Source organism: Colobus angolensis, unplaced genomic scaffold (genome assembly GCF_000951035.1).
Source record: "Colobus angolensis palliatus isolate OR3802 unplaced genomic scaffold, Cang.pa_1.0 Scaffold9, whole genome shotgun sequence".
Lineage (NCBI taxonomy): Eukaryota > Metazoa > Chordata > Mammalia > Primates > Cercopithecidae > Colobus > Colobus angolensis.
Window position 1 is genome coordinate 9,851,810 of NW_012122931.1, and position 15,957 is coordinate 9,867,766.

The 15,957-nt window shown below is 43.7% G+C and overlaps 1 protein-coding gene across 1 annotated transcript in view; it reads left to right on the forward strand.

The window, feature by feature from the left end:
* MAPKAP1 (mitogen-activated protein kinase associated protein 1) overlaps positions 1-15,957 on the forward strand; it is a 268,575-nt gene that overhangs the window by 221,164 nt on the left and 31,454 nt on the right. The window contains 1 exon segment of the mRNA XM_011931379.1: positions 1,397-1,537. Within this exon segment, the coding sequence (XP_011786769.1) occupies positions 1,397-1,537 (141 nt within the window).

Consider the following 15,957-nt stretch of genomic DNA (forward strand, 5'->3'; position numbering starts at 1 on the left):
CACATGGTAAGCACTCATATATACTAGCTAGTATTTATTTAGCAAAATTTAGTGAGAGCATACCAGTTGCCTTTACTGCTTGCAGAAGATATAAAGATGAGTAAGAAACTTTCCTGACCTTCACAGAGCTTCCAAATTAGGACAGAGCAACCACTAAGCAATTCTAGTGCAAGGCTGAATATAATCCAGTCTGATACTAGAAGAAAAATAGTCACCGCTCTTTTGAAGCATATGTATTCTTTACCTAAATTTTGATGTGAATGGCAAAAACTGAAATTCAGAGAGATAAAGTCACTTGCCCAAGATCATACAGCAAATTAGAGGCAGAGCTAGGAGTTGCAGCCACAACTATCAGGCTCCAGGGTCCAGTATAAGCCAACTTTTATGGAATTCACTGCCAGTAAGGGCCATCAGAAAAGATTTCACGGGATAGATAGAGTTTGAGGTAGCCTGGGGAGGGGTGGGGGGATTTCAACAGGTCTGGGTAAGGATGGGAGGGCTGTTCTAGGGCAAGGGCAGCACATGAGCAAAGGCCCAGAATTTAAAACCCTGAAGCACTGTGCAGTCTGAGGGGTTTGAGAGGGCTGAGAGAAGGCATATGTGAGAAGTGAGAAGAATATTAGTATGTTTCAGGCACATTATGGGCTGCTGTGATTGCCTAGCTAAAAAAACGTGTTCTTCATTCAGGAGGCCGTGGAGCCAGGGAACATTTTTGAGCACCAGGCTTCTTATCTGTCTCCAGTATCACATATCAGAGTGCTCAGCACGCACAAGGTACTCTCTGAGCTTTTGGTGAATGAATCAATGATCCAACCTTTAGAAAAATGGATCAGAAAGTCTGTGACCGCTGGACTGCAGAGGGGGAGCCTGGTGACCAGGAGTCCAGTGATGAGGCTGTCACACCCAAGCACCAGCAAGTGCCCCCTGAGCCATTGGAGGCTGTGGGGCGCAGGGCGAGAGGCAGTAAAGAAGACGGTTTGGGAATCTTGGAAAGGACAGAGATTCTTCAAGGAATGTGGATTACTTTTGTGATTAGGAAAATCACATTTGGAAAAAAACAAGAAGCATGATGCGGCTAACACTACCCATGCTTTTGTGGTTTTGACTCACTCTTGTGGACTGAGCTTCCTGCTGAGAGCAAGCAGGAATTTTTCTATCCTTGTATCCCTGCTGCCCAGCCAAGGACCTGCCATAGTGTTTGTGGAATTAATTGTTGAGTGATTAATATGTTACCATTCTCTGTTTACTGGAATGGCATTATTAAGTCATCACTCAGCCTTTTCTTCTCCAAATTAAATAACCCATATTATTTTAATTTATCCCAAAGCATTTTAAGCAGACACCATTTGCCAAGCCTCATGTATCTTTATGTGTTAAACTGCCTTTTCCTCCCCAGGTTCAAGGGCAGACGGGGTTTTTGAGGAGGATTCGCAAATTGACATAGCCACAGTACAGGATATGCTTAGCAGCCACCATTACAAGTCATTCAAAGTCAGCATGATCCACAGACTGCGATTCACAACTGACGTACAGCTAGGTAAGTGCGTGAGCAGATGATGAGCTGGCTCGTCATGTCAGCAGTCAATGTAGAAATGGGGAAAGAAGCAACATACAACTTTTATATGACCTGAATGACTAAAGGTAATTTGTTTTCTGAGAAAATGTTTAAACAATGAAATTTGAAGTGCATCCTTTTTCCCACTTGAGTGCTCTGTCTTGTCTTCTTTTTTATGAAGCAGAAGATTAGAAGTAGAACTAACTTGAGACTCTTTTCAAACTGATTGACTTCAGTGAAGTTCCATAATTCTTTCCATTCTGTAATTCTCTTGCCTGCTATCCTTAGAACTGCTTTGTGACGGTGCCACCTGCCTGTTCTTACTCAGCTAACTCATTGCTTATTCATTCAGGCCTTTATTCAGGAAGCTTTTTAATGATCTCAGAAGGTATATTTGGATCTTCATCATAGAATTTGGAACTTTCAACTAACATTTGGGATTAATTCGTTCTAATTATGTGCTAAATTTCTGTTTTGACTTAAACCGAACAGGAGTAGGAAAAGTGTCATAGTAAGCAACATACTATTAATACATCATCATCATCATCATCATCATCATCATCATCATCATGGCTGCCTTTTATAGGTATCTGCTATGTATTAGTCACTGTGTTAAGTGCTTTACATGTACTACTTAACTACCTAAAAGGTGGGGTATTCTTACTGTCCCCTTCTAACAGGGGGTGTAAATGAGGTATAGAGCAGTCAAGTCTCATGCCCAACTCACACAGTGGGTAGGTGGTGGTGCCAGGAGCAAACCCTGGTCCAACCAACTCAGGTGCACCTGCTCCCTAATAACGGGTCTCCCATATAATGGCCAAGGGAGAGGAAGAATGGGTAGTCATGCCAGGCTCACCCAGTCAGGGAGCTGAGCTGCACCCTGTCTCTGCCACACCACCCCTTCCTACGTCTCCTTTTAACTCCAAGGTTCATTTATTTCATGTTTCTCACAAATGCTTTGTATGTTTGTCATAATAAAATATTGTCCAGTGTTGGCATTAGTCTGAACCTGGATAACTCATGAGAGGCCTCAAAAATCTCCTCACATGTTCGTGCCCAACTTAGTGATTAAGAGATGGGCAAGAGAATTACAAATGGTTTAAATTTGTTAAATGCTGTATCAGTAGACAGCCATGTAACCTTAAGTAAGTTTCTTAATCTTTCTGAGCCTCAATTCTATCCTGCTTGAATGGGAATATCAGTAGTACCAATGACTCAGGGTTGCTATAGGGAACAAGTGAAATCCGACATGTAAAGCACTGAGTACGGGGCCTGCAGTTATGAACTTCCCTATGTGAGAGCTGTTAGTTGGGAGGCAGTAGAGTGCAGCGCTCAGAGGGCGCATGCAGGAGTTGGAGGCCCAGGTGCAAACTTTGCTCGTTTATTAGCTGTGGCACCACTGGCAAATGGAGCAGAGCCCCAGTTTCCTTATCTGTAAAAATAAAGATAATTTTTTAACTATGAGGATGAAATGCCGCAGCACGTGCAGAGAACTTAGAAAGGCGCCTGGCCTCTAGCACGTGCCTAGTGAGCTTTAGCTGCTAAGATGATGGTGGTTCTAGCAGGCTGATCAGATGAGGCAGCACTCAGTAACTTCGAACCAAAACAGACACCACCTTTTTTTCCCCTCTGCATTAAGCCCTCAACTAATGTCCTCAATAGATTCTTGGAAACTGTAACTTTAAGTGAAATGACATATAACAAAACTGATTTCTTTCCCTTATCAACATTATAACAAAACGACATTGAATAAAATGATGTACATCATTTCACTTAAAGTTGAAGTTTCCAAGAACCTGTGAATGACAGTAAGTGAGGACTTACTGTAGCTCTTCTTCCTCACAAAAACCTTAAATATTTAAAGTGGTAAAATTGCTTATTTAGTGTTGATTCTTAAATCATAAAGTCATTCAGTGTTCCTCCTGGGGATATTTTTCCTACTGTATTTCAGAAATAAACATAAGACTGATCAAAAAGAAGCCAGTTTCCAAAAATAAATAAAAGAGTACATACTATATGATTCCATTTATATGACATTCACAAATACAAGGAAATAATCTTATGTAGGAAGTAATGATACTGGTTATTCCAGGGGTAAGATGGTAGTAGTGGCTGGAGAGGGGCTTCTGGGAAGCTGTAAAGGGTCTGCTTCCTGATCTGGGTGCTGATTATGTGGGTCTGTAGACTTTGTGGAAAAGTCATGGTATATATACTCATGATTTGTGCACTTTTTCTGTATGTACACTTTCTTTCTTCATTCTTTTTTTTGACAGCGTTTTGCTTTTGTTGCCCAGGCTGGAGTGCAGTGACATGATCTTGGCTCACTGCAGCCCGTGCCTCCTGGGTTCAAGCGATTCTCCTGCATCAGCCTCCCTAGTAGCTGGGATTACAGGCGCCCACCACCATGCCCAGCTAATTTTTTTGTATTTTTAGTAGAAACGGTGTTTCACCATGTTGGCCAGGCTGGTCTCGAACTCCTGACCTCATATGATCCACCACGCCTGGCCACACTTTCAGTTTGTGAAAGTAAGAATGCCACTCAAACATCCAGTTTGTGTTTAGCTGCAGTACTTGCCCAATAGCAAAGGGCCTACTTTTTCTGAATGGGCCTACTTTTAAGAAGCCAATAAATAGGCTGGGTGCCATGGCTCACATCTGTAATCCCAGCACTTTGGGTGACAAAGGTGCGCTGATCACTTGAGCTCAAGAGTTCAGGACCAGACTGGGCAACATGGTGAGCCTCCGTCTCTACAAAAAATACAAAAATAGCCAGGTGTGGTGGTGTCTGTCTGTAGTCCCAGCTACTCAGGAGGCTAAAGTGGGAGGATCGCTTGAGCCTAGGAGATCAAGGCTGCAGTGAGCTGTCATCACGCCATTACACTCCAGCCTGGGCAACAGTGTTAGACTCTGTCTCAAAGGAAAAAAATGAAGTCCAATAAGTATCCCAACTGTGGTCAAGACAGAGGGCCAAAGCAAGGTCCCAGGTGAGCATCATGAACAGATCCATCCCTGCTCATTCCCCATTGTGAACAGCGCCGTCTTGGAATCATAACCAAGATCATGAGCTTCTTTCCCCACTTTTTTCCAAAGGCAAAAAAGACAAACTTTAATACATTAGAGCCTGACTTGTAAATTATTTCAAAGGAAAAAGTCCACAAAAGGCTCTGTGGGAGGAGCCCAAGCTCTGCAGTCAGTCAGCACTGAGTTCGAATCCCAGCCTTGCCACTTACCTGCAGTGTCACATGGACGAGTCTTTTCCCTTTTCAATCTTAGTTTTTGCCGTGTGTGAAATGGGGATAATAATGTTTACCTTTTAACATTCTATGAAAGTGTCTGGCCCATAGAAGCATATTCTAAGTGGTAGCTTATCGTAGTGTTTTATCATTGTCATTATTATTTATTTTGCCTATTGCCCTCTCTCCAGGTCCACCATCTTGAAAGTATTAAACCAGATCACTTAGATTATGGGGTGGCTCTCCTGGCAAAGTTCCACTTGTGACCACAATGGAGATTTGTCAGGTAGACATGAATGATGACAGTCATGCAAGTATCTCCCTGGTTGTTGGAAATGAGGCGACTGGAGGCTGGGGCATCGCTTCTGAATGCTTCCAGTGGCACACATGGCGCCCTCTGGTGTAGAGTCTTATCTCAGAGGGGCTTCTAAAAGAGATGATGTCAAAACATTTGTTTCTGTCTTCAAAGTTCAGTCTTTATCATTATAACCAGAAATTTCATTAATTAGTCCTAAGGAATTTTGTGACAATCAGACAAACTGCCCATGAGTATTATATCATGCACTGAATAAATAAACCCATTTTCCCGTCCTACGTAGATTACATAGGTATGTAATTGAAGACCCTCTCTCTCTCTCCTTACAAAGCAGGTGTCACTGTCACATTCTAACAGCAACAAAAACCCACACCTAGCAATCCAGGAATTCTTTTTTCCTGATACATTCTACTGCCAAGAATAGGGAGGCAAACAGCACACCCTGTATGAGTATTCAAGTGAGCAGCTAGATTCTGAGATGGGTAAATAATTTATTTTATTTCACCTGACTAGCCAGGTTCTTCAGGTCCTTCCTGACACTGATGGATGGCCACCTCCACCTGTCCATCCTGTGTCAATCAGAAGAGAGATTTCACTTGGTCCCTGTGGCAACATCTTTTAAGTGGAAAGTGAGTGTGTGTGGCATTTGCCCAGCCTTCCTGCTGATTCCACAGAAAACCACTCATCCACGCTGAATTAGCGGTAGTAATAGCCACAGCTGAGGATCAGAATCCCCAGGCTCTGCAGTGCCACCACAGTTGCTTGTCTTCTCATGGGGTGGTAGTGGTCACTGTTCCATTTGTTTCTGAGAAAGTCAGGGGATGAGGGGCTCAAATTGTGACCTGCAAGACCCAAACTTAAATCAATTTTCCACCAGACTTTTTTTTTTTTTTTTTTTTGAGGTGGAGTTTCGCTCTTGTTGCCCAGGCTGAAGTGCAATGGTGCAGTCTCGGCTCACTGCAACCTCTGCCTCCCGGGTTCAAGCAATTCTTCTGCCTCAGCCTCCCAAGTAGCTGGGATTATAGGCATGCACCACCACACTCAGCTAATTTTTGTGTTTTTAGTAGAGACAGGGTTTCACTATGTTGATCAGGCTGGTCTCGAACTCTTGACCTCAGGTGATCCACCCACCACGGCCTCCCAAAGTGCTGGGATTACAGGCATGAGCCACCGTGCCTGGCCTCCACCAGGCTTTTCTATGACCGAAAAACTCCTTTAATGAAACATATGACATAGCTCTCATCTTTTAAAACAACTGTAATAAGAAACAGAATTTTTACAAAGCAGTTATTATCAAGTGCTTACTGTGTACCACGCACTTTGCTAATCGTTCTCTTTGCATGCACTGGCACCTGAAATCAAAGCACTATTATTAGATAGTACTGATTTTATCACCATTCTTTATATGATGAAACTGGGGTGTAGGAAAAATCTAGTAAATAATCAAGCTGGATTAAGAATCCGAGACTGTCTGAGGCTGAGTCCTGAGCCTAACTACTATGACTTGGGTGCAAATCATTGTGCTAATTCTCCGTGGAACTATGACAACTTACAATATAGCAAGAGCTTTCTCCGTGATAACCTCATTTAATCCACACAGCACATTGATATTGTTGTTCCCACTTCATGACTGAGAAAACTGAGGCTTGGAGGAGTTTGGAAGAACGTGGTTTATGTAAACCACTGTGTAGAGAGGTACATAGCTATTACTTAGTGCTAACTCTCCCATACCTCAGGCATCAGATATACGGAGAGTTCCAGGAGAACTGAGGCAGAAACCCAGTCCCATATGCCAGACCCAGTCGCATACCACAGGTGCCAGTCCACAGGTATCACTAATAATTCACCCCCAGACCAGGCAGGATGGCTCACATCTGTAATCTCAGCACTTTGGGAGGCCAAGGTGGGAGGATTGCTAGAGGCCAGGAATTCAAGACCAGTCTGGACAAAATGACAAAACCCTGTCTCTACAAAACATTTAAAAACTTTAGCTGGGTGTGGTGACGCATATCTGTGGTCTTAGCTACTTAGGAGGCTGAGGCAGGAGGATCCCTTGAACCCAGGAGTTCAAAGCTGCATTGAGCTAGGATCGTGCCATTGTACTCCAGCCTGAGTAGCAAAGCAAGACCCTGTCTCAAATATATATATATAAAGAAAAAATAACTCAACTGCACAAAGGAAGTGATTACTTCTAGTTGGCCAGTTCCTAAACTTGTACATATTCTTGCTCTTCTCCCACCCCTAGTATCTGGAGATGGATGTCCATGTACTGTGATACCCTCCTCCTCTTTCCTTTAGATGTTGTTCATCAGCCACCTCAGAATCCGTTCCAACACAGTCCTATAAGCAGCCCCTACCAGTCAATTGAAGGTAGTTCTTAAATTGAAATCTCTTTGCCATTCCTGCTCTGCCAGCCCAGAATCTTACCAAAGTCATCATTCCAAACCATTCCTGTATTTCTCTAAAACATTCTTGGAATATTTCATCTTGTCTACTTTCCCTCTGTCAGTCCTAAAAAGTACAGATGTCCTTCAAGTGTAGACCTTACTTGAGATTCTACCAAGTTGAGGTTATTTCCATTTACTTGATCTCCCATATACCTGATCCTGTGTGCCTGACCACTTGAGGGAGGTCACACACTGAGATATGTGCTACCCAAATGGGCCAAGGCTGGTAGGGGGAAGTAAGTTAGGGGAACATTGAAACAGAATGGGTCAAGCGGTGAATGCAGCCACAATCTAGGAAACCCATAGTATATTATCAATAAGTATTTGTTGGCTGGCTGGCAGAAGCTAAATTACAATGCACCAGCCAAGGGAATGCACAGAAACAAATGCGAGAACCATGGCAAAGAGGACCAAGACATCCCCACAGTGAACACCTCTTATATGCAGAGCACCTCAGAGCAGTGGGTCTGACCCTGAACATGTATCAGAGTCACCCCGTCCCTGGCCTCATCCCAGGCCTGCTGGCTCAATATCTCCCCTAGATTGTGGTGTTTGGGGGACACAAACTCACAGTATTGGAAGGACTTTCTTACCCCTTATCTCTCTGTCCAAGCTTGTTCTTACTGACTGGGCAGGTCAACCTGGTTTTTCTGATGTAGTCTCACGCTGAGAAGTGATTTGATATTTGCACTGCTTGGACTCACTTGGTTCGTTTGCCTCATTTATCAGTGTAGACCCTTCCCATGTCACCGAAGGGATTTGTTACTGAACACGTAAGATACCATGAATTCCATCTTATCAGCATCGCATCTATAACCTAATAAAATAATTCTGTGTAGGGTATACAGAGTCTATATAGGATTTATAGATAAATGATAGAAAATGACTTCTACCAAAAGGTTCCATGGTTACTTCCATTATCTTTTCATAAAGCTATCCATTATGTATAATCAGAAGACTTGTGATTATGGTAGTTATCAAAATATCAAGTACAATACCACATGTCCTAGAGAAGGCAAAAAGGTTTCATCTCATAAACTGGCTCCAGTCAAGTTTATAACGGCTGCCCAGAGCATTATGCTGAGGCAGCATCTCCAGCTGTGTCTGAGGGCAACATAAAGAAACTCTGTGATTGATTAAAAATGTCTGCCCTGGGCCTGAGCATGATGAGAGGCAGCATATTTGCCATTTCTTGTCTTCCCTGCCTTATCTTTCCTACCGCAGTTATTATTTAACCCACTAGTCAATAACCACAGGCCGGCACTCAAAGGAAGACTTTATTACAGTGTTATTTTTGAGTATACAACATGCAAACTTAAGAAACACGGTAATAGCACAAGAGTGAGTGAAAGCAGCAGCAGTGACCTGGACTGCCTCACTCCTCAGGCTCACTCTCAGGCTAAACATGGTTCTGGGTGGCTGCATGAATAAGATATTTTTCCTTGTTAGTTTCCAGTGAGGTACCTGTGGAGTACAGTTCAAGTAATCACATAATCTGAATGTGCATGTTCTTAGGAAGTGGATTGATCTTCCACGTTTCCATTTCACTTCCCCGTTGAACGCTAAGGAGGTGCCCGTCTCCATTCCAAGACATGATCAGAAGGAGGTGTCCGTCTCCATTCCAAGACATGATCAGAAGGAGGTGTGCGTCACATTTAACTCAGAAATCCCTGGGTCCATTGAGTAACTTGAAGATGGCAATTCTGATATTAAATGATTGTTCCATCCCTACTGTGACAGCATTTCCTGAACCAAACTTTGGAATTGACTTATACTAAGGAAGTGATGAGGCAGAGGATGCATGCTATCAAGACTGCCTCCAGAAAGCTCCGTTACCACTTTTGCACTAAATGTAGTGATTGGCTTGGAAAAATCACCTAACTGGGAATATTGGAAACACTGGGGGCTTTTTCTGAGGCATATCTTCCTCTATCTCCCTGCTCCCAGAGCCACCCTTTTGAGAATTCCTGTGGAGTAGTCCAGGGTTATTAATGACAATGTGTCAGGTTCCTCAGATGGCTGAGAAAGAATTGAGAATTGGAAGAAGTTGAGAAGCACTGGCGTGATAGAATTAATGGGAGTCAGATTCATGAGAGTTCATCCAGAGTTCTGTGCTCCTTTGATCACTTCCTCATCTTTGGCACCTGAGCTCCAACAGCACAGCAGGGCCTGAACATGGGGACGATCAGGTTTTCCCCACTCTACAAGTGATACTGTAAATTCTCTTAGGGCCTGCTGCTTCGTAGCCGACTTCATAGGCTCACTCGAGGTATCCATTTACTGACAGAGTATTTAGTGTGGTGATCTAACTGTCCTAGTGCAGAATCTTTGTAAATGCCTTCTCTGCAGAGAGAACTTAGCACTCATCCAAGGTCAGGTCTTTCTGGGATTAAACAGTACCAGGTCTCATTTCATAAGCTCTGCCCTGGTGCTGTGTCCTGTGCTGACTGCTGCTCTGCGTTCGTTGGTGTCCAGGCCACTCCTTGTTTTGCATGCCAAGCCTAACAGTCTAGTCAGGTATGCTTGGACTTGTCACTGAATCTCTTACTGACCACATATTGGAATTGGCAGCTTTTAGCTGTGGTTCTAAACCGTTTCAGAATGGTTAGTCCTTTGAATGAAACCAGTGATCCTGGGGCCTAGAACTCCCCCTTGATCTCAAGAAAGTAAAGCTCTACTGGGTTTCATTTTAGTTGTGACCTGAAATATGGTTTTGTCATCTATTTTGGGTGCCTTAAATTGCTGGAGAGAGCGCTTTTTTATTGTAATGCATTTGATCAGTGTGTGAATGCGCAGTACTCCTGCATGGCAGGTGAGCTGGTCTGTTTAAGCCCTGGCCTGGTAGTAGGGGGAGATGAATTATGATTATAGCTCTGTCGTTAATGGGTGACATCAGACAAGTCATGTCCCAGCCCTGAGCCTCAATTTCTTCATATGGAGAATGAAAACCCCAGACTAGGTGATCTCTAAGGTCTCATTAAGCCCAAACAGCCTGTGTGTCTGATCTTGTGTGTAAATTCAGACAAGTTTCAAAGACTTCCCTGACTGCTCTGTGGATGCTATCGATTGGCTGTGTGTATTCAGCAAAATCCACTCTGGCGAAGAGTTGTTCAGTGTCACTCCCTAGGGGCTTTTCCAGGCTTTCATGGGCTCTAGGTAACCTGAAGACGAGAGGAGTGAAGAATTGTATAAAAAGCTGCTCCAGGATTTAACAGCAGTGGGACGTTTGTAGCCTTAGATTCAAAGCTGTAGGAAATTAATGAATGAACCACAGCTTATGATGTCTGAGCAAATAAACAATAACAGGAAATACACTAAGACATGGAATGCTAAATGCCTTAGTGTTTGCCAATGTGGTGTTTTAGCTTTTTTAAGGTGGTATTTTAAGAGTACCATAGGGGAGGTTGTACCTCCCAAGAGTCAAGCAGTCTCCTCTGGGACAATAGGAAACAGCTGGCAAGTCAGAACTCACCAGACAGCTAGACCTGGACTTGAACCACCAAGCTCTCCAGTTTACTAATTTGATTCACCATAGGCTAGTATACCATTTCGTCTTTCTAGGGTTCATCTTTAATAAAAATTTGAGTGATAATTGAGCTCTTACGTGCCAATGTGTGCTAAGTTTTTATGTACTTATGCCCATTCCATCTCATGACACCCAGGGAGTTGGTACTGTTGTTACCCCCATTTTACAAAGGAGGATTCTCGGGCTCTCCAAGGGAGCAGTGACTTTGCCCAGGATAACACCAGTGGGGATGTGCCAGCACAATCAGGGCCTCCAAATTGGTGGCCTGGAGAGCCAGCAGGATGAGGATTCCCTAGCACAAAAGTTTCCACAACTCCAGGTCTGAGAACATTCTTCCTGATTCGAATTGAACTCTTGGAGGTTGTGGGGAAGGAGAAATGCCCAATGACACTTGGTGGTGGGAGGTTACTAGGGGGATTTGTGGAGATGAAGGCATTGGTCTCCCCAGCTGGATCCTGGTGCTCCCAAGGCTGGAATGCAGAGAAGGTCCCAGGGAAGATTCTTCTCGCCTCCAATCCTAGGGCCGGGCAGGTCCTTTATTCACCTCCCTCTTGTGGCTCCCTGAGCTCTCCAGACTCAACCCTCATCACTGAGTCTGTGTCACATCCTTAACCCAGTGCCTGACTTCTGATAATAATCGTTAGAAGGAGTAATATTCGTCGCTAGCTGTGTAACAGGCATAATGCCAAGTCCTTGTCATGCCTTATTTCACCTAATCCTCACAACAAGCACGTGAGGTATCTATTATTATCATCTCCATTTTGTAGAAATTTTTCCAAAGTCACGTAGTTAGGAAGTAGGAAAGCTGACATTTGAACAGAGGACTTTCTGACTCCAGGGTTCCTATCCCTAAGCCCCCTCTAGTGCTGCCTTCAAATGTAAGATGGGATAATAGTGCCTTGCTGATTAGAGGTATTCTAAGCTCTCAGTAAGCCGCTGTGCACAAGAGGACCTAGTGTGGGGGCTACCCAGAGTGGGCGCTCAGTCTGTGTTAGAAAAAGATGCTATGCATTGCTAATCTCCTTTTATGGAAATCTTGGTTAGTTAAAGCAGACAAGGGTCTCCTTGTGATAATTCTAAAGGCTTGCACAAATAGTTTCCCCAGAGAGCTGTATACACATTAGAGTTGCGTTTTTGTTTATTTTGAGCTGTCTTGTTAAGGAAGGATTTATATGCTGGCGTTGATGTAGGACAGCAATCAGGCAATGTTTTCTGCCTTTGACAGTTGGTGTGATAGTTTGCTTCCAGTGAAGTTTGACTCACTGTATCTGGAAGCTGTCAGAAGTGGGAGCATGAAAAGGTCATGACGGATGGCTGTGGATAAGTGGTTAGGGGAGAGAGCTGGTAAGGGAGACAAACTGCCTCCCTTGTTTCCAGGAGAAGGGGCTGACCCTGGCTGCTCCCGGCCAGCCCCCGTGTTCTCTTTTTCCCCACCTGCCAGAACTGGAAAGAAGCCTGCTGGGCTCCACTTTTGAGAGGGGCACCAGGTTGGGTGTAGTGTAGCTCATGAGCCCTTCCCAGCAGCACAGCCCCTGGCATACCACTAAACTGCTAGAAGTTCTGCTAGAGAAATTCTGCTAAAAAAAAAAAAAAGTTCTGCTAAAGAACTGCTAGAAGGAAGCATTCTTTCATTAAGGATCACTTCACCATTTCAAGACTTCAGCATACTTATCCTTCCTCACGTTTTAACAGTCAAGAAAGCATACTGAATTCTGAAGTGGAAATCAAAAAGTGTCAGCTTTTAAAGTGATGTTTGTTTTTATTTTTGGTGAAATGTTTATTTTGGAAAAAATACAGAAAAGGAAAGGATATAATTCTACTAACCAGAGTTGACCACTGGTACCAGTTTTTGGAGCACATCCTTTTGATATCTTTTTTTATAAATGTTTTTCCTGTCCTTTTCACTTACTATTGTGTTATAAGGATTTTTTGAGTCAAGACTTTTCATGGTTATGTTGTATTTCATCATTGTTGGATCAATTATTCCTCTGTTATTGGCCACTTAAGTTGGAGAAATGTGAATGTAACAAAAGCTAGTTTCTCTTATTTCCTTGGAAATAGATTTATAATTTGAATTACTTAAAACAGTGCATACTTGACACTAAGGAGTGCCTCTGCCATTCCTTAAATGACTACGCAAAAACTTTAGCTGAGGATATCAAAACTATGCTCAGTGGTCAGAATGAATATTGATTGGATTTCATGCTCCAATTTGCCATGTATGGACAAAAACTAGATGTGTGCATTTATTGGCATTTGTGAACATGTATTTGTTCCTTGGTGAAAATTGAGAGAAGATGGGGAACTGCTTGGGCAGAGCTCCTTATTACTAATACATCTTCTGACTCACGGCTGAGGCTGTGCAGAGCAGCAGAAAGAACCAGGACTTGAGACCCAGGTAGCTCTGGGTTTGAACAGTGGCTGTTCCACGTAGATGCTCCCTGACCTAGGCAAGCACCTTCCCCTCTCCTGGGATATGTTATGTGAAACATTTGGCACAGTTCTTGCAGAATAGTGTAGTGGCTAAGGGGCACATTCTGGAACCAGACCTCCTGAGTTCAAATTGCAGCTTTGCCACTTACCAGCTGGGTGATCTTGGGCAAATTACTTAACCTCCCTGTGTTTCTGTTTCCTTGTCAGTAGAGTAGGATGAACATAGTAGCCAACTTCATGAGGTTATTCAGAGATTTGAGTCCGTGCACACAGTGGATTTCTAACCATGCTGGCACATTGTTGATGGCAGTTAATGTTAGCTGTTATGTTGATACTGGAGGTGCTCAGTGAATGGTGTCTATAACTAGCATCATGCCTGTTGGGCCTAAGGAGGAAATTGTACTGAATGATCCCTGGTGCCCGAGCCAGCTAAAGCAGAAACAGCAGTGAGCCCACCAGGGTTGCACCTTTGCCCTTTACCTAGGCCTTTGCCTTAAGGAGTCTGAGCCACAGGGACCGTGCGTGCAGCAGCCTTCTTCTCCCGGTGCTCTGCTGTCACAGGGAGACAGTGCTGCTTCTGCCTACAGCCCACTCACTCCCCTTAGCATAGAGAAGTGGCAGTGACAAGTGGGGTACTACCCAACCTCCACACTTGTGACCCCAGTAGCCTGGCTTCCACAACCTCTTCCCCCACCCCTCATCACCGCGGCAATGCCCCAGGAACCTCTCTGACTCCCTTCTCCCTCACACAGTGCTCGCAGTCATTTGCCTACTCCTAGTGCTTTTGTCTTTAATATGCTCATCCCCACTGCACCCCAGCCACAAATGCCCCTGCCCCTGGCCTGGACTGTGTCACCTGCCTCCTCACTGATCTCCCCTCCACCAAGCTAACTCCTCCTTGTAACCAAGAAGACTACCAAGGGCTCTGAAGCTAAGGACAGAGAGGCCTCTGTTTGCCTCCAGGCTGGATTCTAGGCCTCCTCTCTCTCTTCTGCAGTAGGTGTGTTTTCTTCCTGGGGGTGCTCAGGAAGAGGGCTCCTCCCGTGGACTGCCTCAGGCTGAGGGCTGCCATGTGGTAGCAGGAGCAGATAGGGTGCTGCAGCGCTGCCTGCGCTGCCTTAAGAAGCTGAGACTTACACAGGTATTAAGAGGGTAAGATTATTTAATGTACAAAAGGATTTTTCCCATCAGGAAAATTCCCCTACAGGTTCCTTTAAATAGTGAATCCTCTAGGCAGGCGAGTGTTTTACAGATCATTAACTACTTGACTGAAAGCCTACAGGGCAGAGAAACTTAAAACTAAGTGTTGGGAGCCCCTGCCAATTACAGATCAATCTAAAATGAAGATAAAGTAGCTCTGGAACTAGAAGTCAGTGGGAAAATGTGATTCGATTCAGAAAAAAATCTGATTCACATGCAACTTTTTTGGAACACACCAATTGTTTAAATGATATTCCACCTGTCTGCCCATCTTGAACCTATTGTTTTCATCTCCCACATCTTTATCCCCAAGTCCTGGTCTTGGGGTTCCCCTCTGTGAACAGTAACTGCACAATAACCCCAGGAAAGGGCGGCATTGGGAAAGTGTTCTGTGGCTGTGCAGAGCTTAGGCAATTGATGCAGAGATACTGCTGGTAATGGATGAACTATACGGTAACAATTTGCAGATAAAAATAATAGAAGTTAAAGTGTACTTTACATGATAAAAGAAAGATGAAAGAGGACGAGAGTCTGTTACATCTGAGATGGTTACAAAAGTCCTGCTTTGTGAAGTAGGCTCTGTTGAAAAGATTGATGCAATGGGGAGTGACCTTGGCTTGGAGCAGGAGCTGGTGATGTATGTATGAGCATCCCTCTGCTAAATGGACCCAGATTTGTAGCACTAATATACATGGGAGCCCAGAACCAAACTCAGTACAGCAATAAATCAACAGCCACTTTGGGTGTCATTTCTGGTTTATATTCCACTATTGTTCTATCACTTTAATTCATGTCACTATCATCTTTTCATCTGGAACAGTTTTATATAATTTTCCAGTGGAGTTACCTGACAAATCCTATCAAATTAACAAGGTACATTAACAGTATTGACTGACTACGGCTTCAAGAATTGCAGGACCATAGAACAAAATTTTAAAACCATGTCTCTGGTGATGATTTTTTTTCCCCATTCTTTCTGAGAAAAGGATGTGGAGCATAGTTTATTTTCACATAAGAGATATGCACATTTATTCTGCTCTGCTCATTTTGACTTTTATAAATGTCAAAATAAGAAGTAGAAGGGGAACACACACACACACACACACACACACAACCGACAACCATGGCTTCGATACTTCTTTCAGGGAACTATAGAAATGTCCAGATCTTTAACAATTAATGACCAAATTGGAGGCAAGAGTGTAACTGGGTAGTCGTAATCTATTTTAACTGAAATGTAATAAAAT